The sequence below is a fragment of the Diadema setosum genome, chromosome 16, assembly GCF_964275005.1.
Source record: "Diadema setosum chromosome 16, eeDiaSeto1, whole genome shotgun sequence".
Taxonomy (NCBI): Eukaryota; Metazoa; Echinodermata; class Echinoidea; order Diadematoida; family Diadematidae; genus Diadema; species Diadema setosum.
In genome coordinates, this window is record NC_092700.1 from 20,055,908 (window position 1) to 20,072,566 (window position 16,659).

The window sequence follows — 16,659 nt, forward strand, 5'->3', positions numbered from 1 at the left end:
ACTCAATTTCTTTTCAAAGGAGGTTATTACACAGGTGTCAGTGCACCAAGTGTTTATTCCATGAATGCTGCATCCTTGTGTGTATAAATGTTTGAAATTGGACAATTTGTGCTTGTTATTGATTCTGGTTAAGTAGAAGTACAGAAGTTACTGTTGTAGCAAATGTAGGCGATGAAAAGTGATGATCCCTGATCAGGACAGTCGTTTAGCAATTGCTGGTCACAGGTTTGGTTAAGCAAAAATTCATATGAAATATGTGTGAAGAATGCATATAATTTAAAGAGGGTCTGCAGGCAGAAACTAATAGTTGTCTATACAACTTTATACATCTCTAGCCCAGGATATACATGTACATAGAGTACACATGTTCATGTTGATAGAATTTTTAACATCCTTTTCCCATTTGCCCTAACTTAATGCAGAGAGAAGTTTAGAAATGTTTCTGAGTGTGAACAGAAAATGGGATAATACCACATTTGAACTTGATGGCCTGCGAAGAGTTTGTCTGACAATCTGGAGTGAGATATCGAGTGACATTCTCCCCAACCAGACTTGTGAGTGATAGAGACTTAAATGATTGCATAGTTTTCCCCTCCGTGTGGAGATGATGCAGACAATACAGGAAACGGAGGAGAACATGATGAAAAGTTGAAAGGGAAACAATCTATTTGGGACGTGTCTGTGTGAGTCACATATCACGGAGTGTGACTCCTTGAAAGACATTTTTGCCAAGGAGTTCCCTTTCTTGTTTTAGCCCTTTGCTTTTGTGTCAACCGTGGGCACTGTTGGATTTAACCTTCTCAGTGCTGGGACCTCAATAAGGTCTTGAATATGCATTGTATACAAGCAAAAAGGCATTGACATTGGTCGAATTAATGCTCTACAGAGCTGCAAACATGTAACCTGTATGTTTTAGTATGTTTTTTCCTCTATCAACAAAGATATCAACTTTTAAGTGTACAGAATATTTCATGCCCGAGAACTCAAACATATCCTCACATTATACAAGAGGTGCATTGGCTATTACAAAGCGTTTTTGTCTTGACTTCATGGATTTGTATTGAAACATTGTGTTATGTCTGTATCTTCCAATTCTTTTCATGTTTCTACAAATGACACTAATTGGTATCTAATGAGTCCAAAATGCTGATATTTATCTTCAATTTGCATATGGATGTATTCCATGTGAATTCTATCATTTCTCTTGAATTCTTGTGATAAGTTTGTTTGTTTTGAAAGGAAACAAAGTCATTTACTTTTGTCAGTACATGCTTTCATGCTCTAGGCTGCATATCTCATGCTTGCTATACATTGTAAATATTGGGCCGATGCCTACACCTTTAAATAAGGATGTAGATTTTACTTCCAGTATGATGGGCACTTCACAATTTGTCAAACTGGAAGCATAGTAGGCAGGTCATGATGTCTGCTTACAGGGTCATCTTTTGAGCGATTTTTTTTTTTCAATAAAGAAAGATATAAGTGTATTTTGTTGTTCTCATTTCAATATCAGTGTGACTAATTGTACCGTGATGATCTGTGCTGCCACACCTGATAACATTTTTTTTTTCCATTTTGTTGTTTTGATGCAGATGGCTTTGACGGTGCAGCTCAGATTTCACCAGCAGAGCGGAAACCATCTGGGCGGAGGCATCATGGGAAACACAAACCCAAGTACAAGAGTGCCATGAAAGTGAAGATTACAGACAGAGTGCGGCAAAAGAGAGAGGCTAAAGCATTGCGAGAAAAGCAAAGCAAGCTGACACCAGAAACAATCGGACCCCTTCATGTTGCTGACAGCATCAGCGAGAAACAACCGCAGGAGGCTGCCGTAAGGCCAGAGATTGTGAAGGAGCGTGTACCCGAGGTTATTTACAAAGACAAGTATGACATCATAAAAGAGCGCCGAGCTCGTGAATTTCGGGCAACCCAAGAGCAGAGGACATTATCGCCAAGCAAAAGTAAGGAAGGTGCATTGGGGAGCCCCAAAAAGCAGAGTCGTCAAAGACACACTTCAGCCAGTAGCCAGAAGAAGGAAAAAAATGTATCAGTACTGCGCAGTTCCGAGAGTGAGGAGGAGGGTGCACTGAAACAGCAGGCATTAGAAGCCCTGCTTAAGATTACTGGGGAAGAGTTTAAGACTATGAATACTGTGGGAAGTGAACAAAATGATGTTTCCACATTGAGAGATGCCATTGTGACACCGCACACACCGCCCTCAGTGTTGAACCAAAGGAGAGGATCATCCAAACACGATATCAATGACTCGCGCTTGATGCAGTTTGCGAACAGTGCTCAACAGCTGCAAACTGAGAACTGGAGCCACGCGCATCAAGTATCTAACTCGCAGAGTAGGCCGGGAGAAATAACTGCAGAGCGTATCCGACCGGTGAAAGATAGTTTGACCAGCCGGGGAGACGGGGAGATAGAAGTCAGATCTAATCAGAAGCAAGGAAAGCACGTGTGTGACTATTGTGGTCGCAGGTGTTCGAAGCCCAGCGTGCTTAAAAAGCACATTCGATCGCACACTGGCGAGCGCCCTTACCCATGTGATCCGTGTGGAATTTCTTTCAAAACCAAAAGCAATCTTTACAAACACTGCAAGTCGCACGCTCATGCCGCCAAGGCTGGAGCCTCTACTCTAGCACCTGACCTGAAAGCACTTGACTTTGAGAATGAGAGCGGCTCAGACGAAACAGACACTGATGAGGAGGGTGACAAAGAAGAAGTGAAAGATTCACAGGCACAGACCCAACCTCACAGTCAGTCATCCTCGCTTCCCATCGTCTCACAGCAGGACAGGGTGAAGATGACACAAACAAGTGTCCAAAAAGTTGTTAACGGTGGTCGCAGTTCGATGCCCGATAGCCTCCCAAGCTTCGTTCCATCCAGTAAGACTCAGGCATCACCTGTTGCAAGCCAAACCGGCAATATGATGTGGGCACCCCAGCCCAGCATGACTCATCACATAGTGAATAAACACTTGCAGGAGCAGCCACATACAATGAAACTCATGGCGGGTCAGCAAAGAAAACATTCGCCACAAAATAGTGCCAGTTACAATCACACACCTACTGAAAATAATGGCTCAACCTCTTCAAAAGAGAGCGGCATCCAGTTCACAGAGAGGTGGCATTCTGCACCAATAAGCCATCTTGGAGAAAGGGAAATGTCACATCCATCTCTTGTCTCTGCAGACAGGTCCACATCTTCAACAGGTGGTCATGTGAGAGAGGAGGGGACATCTCAGGACACTGATCAGCAGAAGTCATCACAGCAAATCATGATCCCTCTTACAAATTTTAACATTGTCAAATCTGGCGGCCAGTACCATTTTCAGATTCCAGTAGATGGCATCCCAGGATTGTCTGAGGAGGTTCTCAAAAATCAGGGTGTATGCCTTGAGAGTGATAAAACTTCATCCAGAGATGGAGGAGAGAAGCCACGGCCAACACTCAACTCCCCATCAAAGCAAATCAGGCTGCAGCAACACATCCAAAAGCTCATCACCCAAAATGAAGCCATAGTTGACGACTCTGATTTGGAGTCTGTCAAGCCGAGAAGACCCAGTTTTTCTTACAGGGAAAGTATGACGAGCACACCGCCCCAGCTACCTTCAAACATTGCAGACCCTCGATGTGATTCAAAAAGTACAGCAGAGAGCAGTGCAGTAGCCATGGAGATAAGGAGAAGGCCTGAGCTGGCTGAGCAAACTAATTTAGACAGCAAGCAGGAAGTGAGAGGAAATCAAGATAGACAGCGGGAAGCGCAGTCCCTTAAAAGAAGCCAGCATGCAGCACACCAGCACACAGGTCAGCCACGGGTTGAGCCCCCCCACAAGCCAACGGAAGGAGGCATCAGTTCGAGCCACAAGCTGCCAACTTCCTCACCCAGCACTCTTCAGCAGGCCGTGCCAGGGGACGGTAATACGATTAGGAATATACTGCTCCAGCATAAACTTACTCAGCACACACCTCCTGCCAGTATGCTAGGCCAGAGTTTGCCCATGGAGCGCCAACAGTACTCGCCCCTGTGGCCACCAGCTCAAATGGTGGCACCGTGGATGCTGAAGGAAGCATTACAGGGAGGTATGAGATATCCCATGCCAGCAATGTACCACCATCCATCGATGATGCAACATCTCCCAACGGAGAGCCTTGCACCTGTGTCAGCCAGCCACCAGTTCCCGAGGGAAAGCCCACATGGCAGCCATCATGCTGACTCTGGCAAATCAGCACACAAGCGTAAAAAGAGCAAATCAGAGAGTGACTCTGCAGGTTCACAGGATCCACACCATGCAAAGAAAAAGGTGCGCAAACATCATGACCACACTCCTATTCACGAAGAGGACATGCCAAAAGCTTTGCCACATCATGGCGCAGCGCAAACTCATTCCATGCTGCCAATGTTTTCTCCTCCATTCCCGGGGCCGGATGCAAACCATGCTGCGTCCCAGCTCATGTGGTTACACCCGTCGTTGCCAAAAGGAACATCAACCCCCTTGAGGAGCCCTTATTCACCCAAATCCTCCAAGATGCCAGAGACAAGCTACCCAGGTGTATCTGTCATTCAGCACACTCCAACCACTCCTCATGCACCATCTCAGTTCTCCCTCCTTCCTGGACAGCCAACTTATGGGCCAGAGAAAAGCGACACAAAGAGAGAGTCACCTGGAGTTTCATCATTCGGTCCTCGTGAGAGCAAAAGCCCTGTGACAGCATTGTATAGCACAACAGGTAGTGGTTCCACCCGAAGTGACTTTCTTCTCAGTAGTCCTTCTCTTCAACATTCTCCTCGCCATGAAGGATTGCTGAAAGTTGCACCACCGCAGTCACCTCTCACGCCTAAGACACCAGGCTTAGCTAGCCCTCGAGTGCCGAATACCTCCTTTATGCCTGATAAAGGAGAGAGACCAAAAGAGACACCAAATTTGGATCATTTGCCTGTGAATGAGGCACTGGCAAGGAAGAAAAAGAGTTTCACCTTGGCTCTTGATGAAAACAGTGCACGGGTCAGTCTACAAAAGCGACGCAATCTCCCAGCCATTCCTGGGTTAAATATGAGTCCAGGAAGGTCTCTGCCAACCAAGAGAACCCCCAGTGAACAGACGCATGCCTTGGATTTAACAGCAAAAATTCTAGGATCGCCATTGTCAGCTAAAATCCCAAGAGTTGATGTCGCCGGCAGATCACCAGCTCATACACCAACTGAAGGGGGTAAGAAATTCCCCAAGTCACCAATGAAATTTGGTTCTGCAGCAGCAAGGCATCGCTTGAGTTTGGATCTTCCACAACCATTGACAGCAGCTGTGAAGAGTGCATCTACTCCTGATGGACCAAAGTCATCCCCCAAAATCGATCCACGTGTCTTGCTTTCGCCTGAAGCACTCTCAATTGCTGAATCAGTAATGAAGATGTCGCAGTCACCACTGAAGGCAAAGACACCTAGTACTCCTGTTGACGCTGCTCGTGAACTTGGCCGCTTGGTGGCCCATGCATTTCACAATGCTGGTGGGAGTATAGAGAGCATTTTGACAACTTCGGATGAGGGAGTAATTGTTGGACCAATTGCTACACCCACAGCAGATGGCAAACCGAAATCACAATTTTTTGTCTTGCCCTCCCCATCGTCGTCACATGCTCCAAGCTTTCCATCAAGTTCATCTCCAAGGTCTGAAAAGTCACCTTTGACTCCAAGCGACAAGCTGAGCCCAACGCAAGGCAAGTTGCCACCAGGACAGGCAGATAGTGTTGATTCACAGACATCCTCAAAAGCAGAGTTCCTAACTGCCTCTGGACCTGTCAAACTCTCTGAAGAGGACGGCGATAGCAGTGGATGTAAAGTGCAGCCAATAAAAACTGAGAAAAGTCAATCCAGTCCATCACTACTTAAACCGCAGACCTTGGAACAGAGCAATGGCAATGAATCTTCTGTTGGGGAACAGTTGTTAAAAGTTCTGACTCCAGTTTTACACCAGACCTCCCTGAAGTCCTTGCCACAGAAACTTGAAAAGAGTCTGGCTGATTGGTTCAGCAGTGTGAAGACCAACAAAGCAGGTAGTGGACCAGCCCTTGCACCAACCTTCCTGTATGCCAACATATCCTCAAGAATGAAAGGTGTTGCCCAGGTCACAGATTGTTGTTCCAGGCGCTTGCAACCAATGTATGTTCCACAGGGATCCAACGGCAAGATATCTATGTACTCTAACTGGCGACCAGGAGGAAATACCAAGCACCCCCTTGGTGTGTCCTGGAAGGCTCATCTTGGTCTCTACAACTCGGGCATGAACAAGGGAACCCTTGGTGATGTGACTTGCAGCATTAGCCCAGCTGGTGGTGGAATCCTGACTCACTCCTCGGCCTGGAATATGTCTGTTGAAAAGATCAAAGCTGCCAGTGAAGAAATACACACACATAAGATCTCCAGCACAGCAAATGTTTCTCCCGCTGAAACACCAATGGAGACAACCCCACCTGCAGCCACTAGCGAAGCTGAACTCCCAGTCGATAAGCCTAGTAAGGGAAAGGAGCCCAAGAGAATACCAATCTTTGAGGGGGGTTACAAGTCCAATGAGGAGTATGTGTATGTGAGAGGACGAGGAAGGGGGAAGTATGTTTGCCAAGAGTGTGGAATCCGATGCAAGAAGCCAAGCATGCTGAAAAAGCATATTCGCACCCACACTGACGTCAGACCATTCCAATGCAATGTGTGCAGCTTTGCATTCAAGACGAAAGGCAATCTCACCAAGCACATGAAGTCAAAGGCCCACACCAAGAAATGTCTGGAGAATGGCATCAATCCCTCTGAGCTTGAACAGGAACATGGCATCGATTCCAGTGCATATGAAGAATCTGACGACCACCAGTACTCGGATGCGGATGAAAATGAAGACACAGACTCAGCTGATGACTCTGAGGAGGAGGAGATGGATGATGGTATGGGTGAGGAGACCGAAATGGAAGATGATGCTTTTCATTCGACCGAGGAGCAGCAAGATGCTCATCATGTCAAAGGAGACTCAATCCCTCATCCAGGCAAACTCAAGAGATCTTACAGTGAAATCCTCAAACCACATGACCTGCAGGATGTAAAAGAGGATCAGCTCCCATCGTCAAAATTGTCCAGGTCTGAAGTGGTGTGCAAGCTTTCCCAGCACCTCACAAACAGGCAACGTGCTCACACTGGCCACCCACCTCTTACAAAGTCCCAGAGCTTATCACATCTTCCTCTCTCTGGTGGAGCATTCCTTGGAAAGAGTCCAAGTCAAAAGTCTCAACCTCCTCCTGTTCTAGACAAGTATGGCCACATTGTGTCGTTACAGTCATATGCTCCCTGTACCAACCACTATCGCCTCGCTACGGGGAATACAGCCATTTCTGCTAAGTGCCAGACAGCCACCAAAGGGGAGAGTGACGCAACAGCATCAACCACATCTACCACAGCTCAGGGAGAGGCTCTTAGTAGTGGTGTCAGTAAAGAAAAAGATAATTTGGGAAATGAAGAGAGTCCTACCACGAGCACACAACTGTCAATAGGAAAAGAAGGTGGTCAAAAGCAAGAACCAAAATTGTCAGAATCAGTCGGTTCCTCACTGCCCTTGGTGGAGAATATCAACAAGTCCTCTCATTCCCGAGATTCAGAACTGTCATCAATGAGTGTGCCGATGAAGCCACATGAGAGTTTGATGAGAAGGCCAGAAAGATCTGACTCCAGCATGCGCTACTACTCTTCTAGCTCTCATCACAAGCCGGCAGCCCATGGAATGCATCCTATTATTGAACCAGTCTCTGATGACGAGGAAGACTCAAGTGGCAGAAAGAGTGGACAGGCTGTTTCATCTGTCTCTGGATCATCCAAAGCCAGTACAGGGCAGATACCCATTATGGAACCTTCAGGGAATGCAATCAAGCAGCTGCTGCTATCTAAACCACCTCTCTGGCCATCAGCCGGGGACCAGTCACCCGTGCAGAAGTCTCCACTTCAAAAGTTTGTTTCACCATTTCTTCCTCCATCCATTCAAGCACCTCCAGTTCCATCACCAACCCACCTGAAGCCATTTTCCCCTGGGCCCTACAACCGCCTAGTTTCACCAATGCTCCCCTCCAAGATGTTCCAATTACCCCCAACCATCTTGTCAACAAACCTGCCGTCATGCTCTGGGTCATCTAAGCCAACTGCCCATGCCGAGATGGGAGTTGCTACTTCTCCAACTACCAGTGAGGGAGAGCGCTCTTCATTGACATCTCCTGCCCTTTCTAGCCCCACTGAGATTGTTTCCAGAGACAAGCCATCTGGTGACAGTCTTGCAGATGATGGCAGACCCAAAGTCAGTGAAGAGGAGAGAATGGCCATGTCACCCACTGGCAGTACTGGTCATCATCGCTGCGTACACTGTGGAGAAGCCTTCATCAAGCCAAGCCAGCTGCGTATCCATGCCAGAGTACACGCTGTGGAGGCGACGTTCACCTGCCACGAATGCCTGGTCTCATTCTCCAGCAGAAACCTCTTGTCGAAGCATGAACGCTCCGAGGAACACTTTGCGCGGGTTGAAGGGGTGGAGCTAGCCACCACCACTGGAGTGGACTCAAATCCAAGACCCTTCAAGTGCAAGGAGTGTGCCATAGCCTTTCGAATCCCGGGCCATCTGGCCAAGCACCTGCGGTCAAAGGGTCATCTGATGACGCTTGAGAGGCAGGGGAAGCTTCCTGCCCACAAACATGAGCTACTTCATTTACATGGAGATGGTGGCGAGGACGTCAGTGCCGCAGATGGGGAACAGAAAGTACCTGGTAGTCCCGCATCATCGGAGAAAACAGACAGTGCGAGCGAAGCAGAGGAAGGGAAGTCATGAAAGTGGTTTAATGTGCTTATCAAAGGATCCAGATGTGGCACCAAGTGAATATTCCATATTGTGAAAGGTTATTGTGATCAGTGATACCTCATTGAGCTGTGCATCGAGGTGATGGAGATACATCAGGATCAGTCACCAACCAACTCACCGAATCCCATCCAATGTAAGCTAAAGAGACTACCAGAAGGAGCCGTAGGTATGACTGGAGTAGCTCCAGGATTAGGCTTTTGAAAGCCACCAGGTGTGCGATTAGTTAAATACAACAGGAGCACACTTGCGGAGAGAAGTCCGCAAAATTTGCAGCGTGATGTGTCTCTTGGTGCTCGTGTTCCACGTTGTCGACATCAAACTTGGCTGAGGAGAGATTAGTGTAGCTGGAGTCAATTTGAAAATCCATGCCGTCATGTGGTGTATGGAGCTTCTGCAGCAGTAGGATGTCTTTTCTCCAGACAGTAGTAGTACAAGAACTAGTTGCAAAAAAAAAAGAAGAAAAGTTCAGGAAAAAAAAGGGAAATTTCAGGCAGCTGTTTCCATTTACCTGTGAAGGTTTTCCTTGCTGTTTTTCAAGTTATTGCATTCTTGTTAAGAGACAACTGGAACAAGAATTAACAAGATGAAATGTGGACATCAAGTCAGGAGAACTGATACAGTTCACATCAGAATTATTACCTCACTGAGCTGCTTGTCTCCTTTAACTTAATGAGTTTTTTATGCTGCCTTGCCAAGTAAGCTAAATTTCTACTTCTTTTGAAACTTGTATTAAGCTTAAGTCAGACATGTCAAATGGCTAACCAGTGTAGAGGAAGCCTTTCTCTTTGTGATACACTGACAGTGTTCAGGTTTCCAATATTACGTGTTTCATACTCATTTTGTATTGAATCATGAGAGTTTTTTGTGTGTCTACCTAGCAGATTTTATTCAAGGGTGTGTTTTTACTGTGTCTTGTATCTAGGATCTATACACCAGGGGAGAATGGGGCTAAAATTAGTATTAGCTCCTCCCTCATGTTTTGGTGCCAAAGCACATAGTGAAATATATATCAGATTAGAATTGGAGTGTGTGCAAAAACTGAGCATTATTAATGCCAAGTGACGTGTTAGTACTGTCTTCATTAATAGGATGACTGTCGTTGTAGATCAGACTTTGGCATGGCATCTGCACTGATTTGCATGCATGCTGTATTGGCATCAATTTAAGTCATTAGTAATGACTGGGTACTACATGTGCCAAAAAGAAGGGGGAATGTCACAAAACACCCTAAACCATGCTAACATGAAGTGTATACCTATTGTGTGGTTGTTTGTTTGTTTGTATATTTTTTCGTTATGGTAGATTAGTAGCCACTATAGTGGGTTCTCATGGTGTATGATTGGGTAGTCCTTTGGAGGTATATTTTTGTCATGATTTTTTCTTTTGTTTGTGTTGTTGTATGACACTGCCTGTATGTGGAGCTTTGCCAGTAGATAAACATGAATTACCCATAGTGATGACCATGTAAGACCATCTATTTTCCCCCTCTTTTCTTATGGCTAGATTTATTGCTCAAACGTTAGGTTCCTCAAGAATAGTTGCCCTCAATCATTATGTGAAATCATAATATTGTGGCGGCCAAACGATTTTGACCCTTTTCAAAACGAAAAAAGTTCTTCAGGTCATGTGGAGATGAAGATCTAGAAGAAAGCAAATTCATTTTTTGTGAAATTACATTCGGAAATGCACATTTATTATCTTTTTGTAATGTCAAAGAATATGATTTGATGAAGTTGTAGAACTTTTCCTGTTGACCCTTTCTTTTACACTCTGCGGGTGAGTTTGGACTGGATAGACTGACACTTTTTGCAATGACACTCGTTGTGATTTTGGGTTAGGCATGATCCACATACAGGCAGAACTTTATCACAGCCGTACACGTAAAGGGAGACATGAAGTAGAGTTCAAAAAGGTCAGTAGAGACAGACACTGACAAACCTTCAATAGTAAAAGAGATCGGGTTGTTGGTTTGCTTTTGTATTGTGGTAGTTTGTTTTTTGTTTATTTGTTTTTATCGTATCCTGGAAGTTGTGTGTGGACCAGTTCCACTATGTTGTTGAAATACTGGGTGAGCTGCCTGCCCTGTTCAGGCCAAGACGGCTCAGCCCAGTTCGGTCAGGAGTTTGTCGTGAGGAAACCAACCGTTTGGTGTTTCCTGGAGTTACTATGTGAAAGTTTAAATGTTTGTGTTGACCTTGTTGGATGTAGTGATTTTTTCTTTTCTATTTTTTTGGGGGGGGGGGGGGGGTCATTCAATCCTAGAAGGTAATGTTTGTGCATGCAGTAGACAGACAAGTTACTTGGATTACAAAAGTGTTCACGCTTTTACCACAAAATGTGACTTTGGAGGGGCAAAGTGGTGAATAGCACAACACTGAACAGGTCAGATGAGTGCCACGTGATTTTATTGCATTAGAACAGTTTTTATTTTATTTCCTTTTATTGTTCTGGGCAGGAAGTGAAATGGAAGTCGCTCAAAGTTCTGTTCAGGAAGATGACTTATATCAGTTTTTCGTGTTTACGAAAAATAACCTTTGTACTGTGTTTGTGTTCTCCTATAATTCCATGTCCACATCTTCATTGACAGCCGGCTATGAAACGCTGTTGTGTTCTACTTTAATACATAGGAGATTTGTACAACAATAGCAGATAAGGTTTTGTCTCACGAAGAAAATCGTAGGTGAGGTGTAGGACGTTTCGCACGCTACTGCTGAGCTTCGTCAGGTACTACACTGTATGAGACGATGGAGTGCATGCACGCAGGTTATGGCATGTATGCGGACGTGGTTGTCGACAACCCGACGAAGCTCAGCAGTAGCAGGTGCAACGTTGTACACCTCACGTTCAATTTTCTTCATGAGACAAACGATTATCTGTACGCTATCGTCATAGAACTCACTGCGATGGTCAACATGTTCACAAGAGATCAGAGTTGTTGTCTGAGAAATTAGGGCTCGTCATAACTTCATGCCAATTATGATTAGGATTAGGACAGAGGGAAATTGCATGGAAAGCTTTGCCATGAGTCAAATGAGTGTAAAGGTCGTGACATGAATGGAATGATAGCACGATGCATACCAACTCCATGCCAAGGTGAAGGTCACTGTGACTGAAACTAACCATGCTTTGCCACGCTTGGCAACAGAGTAAGAAATGCTTTGGATCTCAACCAAACTGAGATTTCGATTCCATTAGGCAAAGAGAAAATTTACCCCAGTCATTAAAGGTAATGATCCGCCTTAGTACTGCAGTACACAGCGTTGACACAGTTTTCTGCAGTTATCACCCTTTAAGAATCACACCATTTCAATTCTTTTTCAACTGTGTGGTTTTGTTACACAGTGAGTGCAAGTATTGACATTGTCCTTTCACAGTCACTCTGGCAGGACTGCAGGTTCATGCTATGGTCAAACCGCCACGCTGTGTTCACAGTGTAGCGTATTCTTAATTACACACAAACCACAGTGTGATACTTCAAGATTCTTTTCAACCAGTCTGCAGTGCGCTGTAATGGCTGCTTTTAAGGCCCCTCTGAATACCTAACCTGTTGAAGACGAGTCCTGAAAATACTCGGGCAGGTGTCTATGGGAAACGCGTGTTATGTTACAGCAAAATCAGTCCATCCTCAACGGGTTAAACACACCTTCACGCCCTGACCAAAGAAGGAAGAACCTACCTTGATTCAGGAATGATTTTCTGCCAGTTGATGTACATTAACAGTATCTTCCTGATTTTGATGTGAGAATATTAGTAGCCAAGCTGACTACTTTTAGATTCAATCCTTTGACTCAATCTTCTCCAGTGTTCAGTTTGATTAAATGACAAATGTCACCTTGACCATAGCTTCTTGACCCAAGCCACCAAATGATGACTGCTGCAAGGCTTAAAGTACGGGTGGAATAATCTGAGATCCGAGACCAGCCGATCAACAAAGGTTTATCAATCGCATACCTCGCTAGTAGGGACTAGGGATTCATCCCACAACATGTTATTGCAGATCACTATTGTTATCATATTATTATCACTCTTTTGCACACTATTATTATTATATTATTATCACCAATTATGTCAGGCATGGAAGTGGACAGGCTTTGTTAAAATTGGTAACATTTTGAGATTATCCAAAGTTTCCCAAGCTTGGCATGGTTTGTTCATAAACTGTTGAGGACAGACTGATTTTGCTATAGCACGCATTTCCCGTAGACACCTGCCCGAGTATTCTCAGGACTCTTTTTCAACAGGTTAATAGATAGAAGAGAAAAAGCTAACAGTGATGGCTTATAAAGGCGGACTTGCCATTGCAGCATGTTGTTAAAGTATTGGCATTGTTGTCATATTATTTGTTTTGTAATGGTTCTTTGGTTACCCAAAGAAAGAAGGGAGTTTGCAGAAAGCCGTATTGCAAGATATAAAAAGTGCGTGTGTGTTTCGGGGCAGAGAGGACATGTACTGTGCTACATAATCGTGCACATGCATGTATGCATTGATGCTCGCAAACATGTTGGGAATGTGTCAAAACAAAACAGGGTAATGTCTATGTGGGAAAGATTTGCTTACGGGGAGAGAAACTTATTTTTTCACATCGTGTGAATAGTTTTGCGTAGTCACTGAAAATGTCATTGTAACAACTGAAAAAGGAACTAGCTCATAACCGTTGCCTTAGTATGTCTGTAGAAAAAAAGAAGTATATATATAAATGGTATATGAAATGTGTGTACGTGAAAAGCCTACCGAATTGAGAGTAGTTTCGTGAATAGATTTACAGATGACAGTATTGGAAAATTTATCAGAAGTAGATTTATGTCAAATAGATATTTACATATATACCTGGAGAAGCTATTTTTGCATCACAGTTCCTTACCCCAAAGTCTCTTTGTAACTCTTTGTGCCGAGAAATGACTATAGTGTGAGTTACGCAGTGTGTGTGTGTGTTGCATATTTCTCACTACATATTCCAGAAAATACCACAAAAAAAGAAAAAAAAAAGAAACGAAAAGAGTAAGTATGCATTAATAATGCATTCCTTTATAGTGAGTCACCATGTAGTACAGGAGAAAGGGGTGAGGTTTTTTTTTTTTTTTTTTTTTTTTTTTTAATGGAATTTTGGCCGATATTTTGTTTATTCTTTTTATGTTGCTCTGTAATGGAACTTGTCATTGTCGAGTGCTAAAGTGTACAAATTTGAGACATTCAGACCAGCTAAAGCTTTTTCACTTGTGGGATGTAGTCACCTGACATGACTGAGCAAATAGCAAAGAGAAACACTCATGCTGATGTTTTGTGATCAATTAACAGTTACTCATATACCAAACATGTTTTTTAAGTTCTCAAATTCTTCCATTTGAAGTTCAGTGCCAGGTACTGTATACGCCGAATATTTCGCGAGGTTTTCATTTTTGCAAATTTTGTGAGTAAGGTGCTATTTGCGAAATTCAAGACACGCAAAAATATTGACTCTGATCATGCTATGAATGTGACGTACGTGTAAACATTTCTCTGTTTGGTACAGGACTCAACGATCACGAATTTAACCACTCGCGATATCGTCAGGAAGTTCTGATTCCCGAAAATTTAGACTCGCTAAGTATATGGCTTACACAGTACGTGTGGCAGACTGACACTTCTATTTTTTCCCCCATTTTTTTTTTTCCATTTGTTTTATGTGTGTAGGAGAGTTTGTTGTCATTGTTCATTTTGCCTCGGAGGGAGGTAGGGCATCTTTTTTACTCAAAATTCATTGTGACAGTCCATCCTCGCAAAGGGGTTGTGAAGGGTCAAAGTTCATACAGCTTCTTTTGATTCTCATTCCTTGCCACGTTTCCTTTATGGGAAGAAAAGGCTTATTTTGGCAATCTAGTGTCAGCATCTGGGAGTCACGAGCTGCCAAGTTCTCTCCTAACAAGAAGGGAGGGGGGAAATTGTTCCAGGGCCCAGCGTTTGCCGTGGGTACCCATGTGGGCCAGAGGCTTCACTCCGCATCTCTCATCTTTTCTTTTTTGTTTCTCACTCCAGACCTCCCCCACTCTTTCTCTTCCCTCTCTCACATTTCTCTTCTTTTCTTCTTATTCAATTAGATGTCTTTCGCCTATTCTTCATTTCTTTTCTCTGTAAAATCTGTTTTTCATCCAGACTCTTTGTCTTGTCATGTTCATCTCACTTCAGGAATGCTTCAAGGGTGGAATGGTTCTTGTGGTGAACTTTGGCAGTCACGTAGGCATTTCCAGTAATATGGAATATGCTGAGAACAACGGCATAGCTGAATTTGCACTCTGTTTTTTAATGTCTCCTGTGTATGGATAAAAAAATGAAGGGACTTTGCTGGCTCTCTTTCTCTCCTTTTCCTTTCTCCCTTCCCTGTTTCTCCCGTGTCATTCATTACGTCATGCCTAAAATAGACTACAGATTCTAGCCTGTGGGATTTCTCAATTTCTTCTGTCTTTTTTTTCTCTCTTTCTTCTTTTTCAAGATGGATAAGAGAAGGAGAAGGGAAGTGTGATTGCCCTGGCTCGCACAAGGGGAAGAGAACAAAAATGGAGTCAGAGGCGAGATAAGTGAGTTTGAGGAAATGGCCCGGGATAAAGGGCGGGAAGAGCAACTCCCAGAGCTGGGGGGGGGGGGGGGGGAAGGGGGAAGCAGGGAGTTTGAGTTGAAGGGAGAGAAAGGGATCATATATCCAAACACTTGATATTACATAGTGTACCATACATGTACCATTGCCATGAGTATTACAGGAATTCACACAGAGTGACTGGTAAATAGAGATAGGCTCCATCTTCTCTAGTCAAATTCAATTTATGTATAAAAATTCACCTGAAAATCGGTGCAGTGTTCTTCTCACATAAAGCCGTTCCATGCCGAATTCTGAAATCCCCACAGATTTATGTAATACACTGGCTGGCAGGTTCCCGTAGGGAATGGGTTAACTTTTCATCCATCCAAAATGTAATACTCACACTGCCTCCGCTCCAGTCATGGTAGAAGACCACACATAGAGGTCTGTTTCTCATATTCACCAGTTGAATTCATTTCAAAGTGATGTATCAGCCTGGCAGTCTGGAGGTAAGACTATTGTTTTGGCCTCCTCCCCCTCCCCCTTGTTTGCTATCTTGGTGAGACAATAGTTATTCCCAAATATTTTGTTTCTTTTCCAAATCTCTCAAGATCTAAGCATACCGTGTGCGTGCGCAGTATTTCATTTACATCCTCCCATCCTGACTCCCCTTCTTCCCCATTTTCCTCCCAGTCCTATTCCGAGGGGAGTCCCTCTGCGCGGCCCATCTACAAGGTAGAAGCCTGGGAGATTTCCCCAGACCATTATAGGTCAAAAGGTAGGGGGGAGAGGAAGACCATGTCAGCCCCCCTTTACTGGATGGGAGAGTGCCTTGGGAATTTGGTTGCCATAGCGACCTAATTGCTTGGGGTTTTGTTCAAAGGAGAATTCAAAGTATGTTGGTCACTGAGCTTGATTGAACTCTTTAGAAATGAAATGGAAAAGGGAAGCTATGGGGGGGGGGGGGGGGTAACAGAGGGGGTGGGAATCCTAAAACCAGAAGCAGGAATTGCTCTGAGAAATGGTCTGCCTATTCCTCTTCTTGTACCTTGTCTTTCTTCTCTTCTCCTCTGCAAGAAGTGGCCCAGGGAAACGATTATGCTCATTTCCTCTTCAATGCAATCAGTTTTTATAGTCCCACTGCGATCATTCCAGCCTTTATGAGGGAGCAACCTTTCTTTGTTTGGGGGGTTTCTCTTACTATTGTTTCAGCTGCATAATGCTCTTT

The 16,659-nt window shown here is 44.3% G+C and overlaps 1 protein-coding gene across 1 annotated transcript in view; it reads left to right on the forward strand.

Moving 5' to 3' along the window:
* Positions 1-9,342, forward strand: part of LOC140239895 (uncharacterized) — a 43,658-nt gene extending 34,316 nt beyond the window's left edge. Inside the window, exon 2 of the mRNA XM_072319709.1 lies at positions 1,593-9,342. Within this exon, the coding sequence (XP_072175810.1) occupies positions 1,688-8,851 (7,164 nt within the window). The 5' untranslated portion in view covers positions 1,593-1,687 and the 3' untranslated portion in view covers positions 8,852-9,342. The remainder of the gene's footprint in view (positions 1-1,592) is intronic.
* The last annotated feature ends 7,317 nt before the right edge of the window (positions 9,343-16,659 follow it).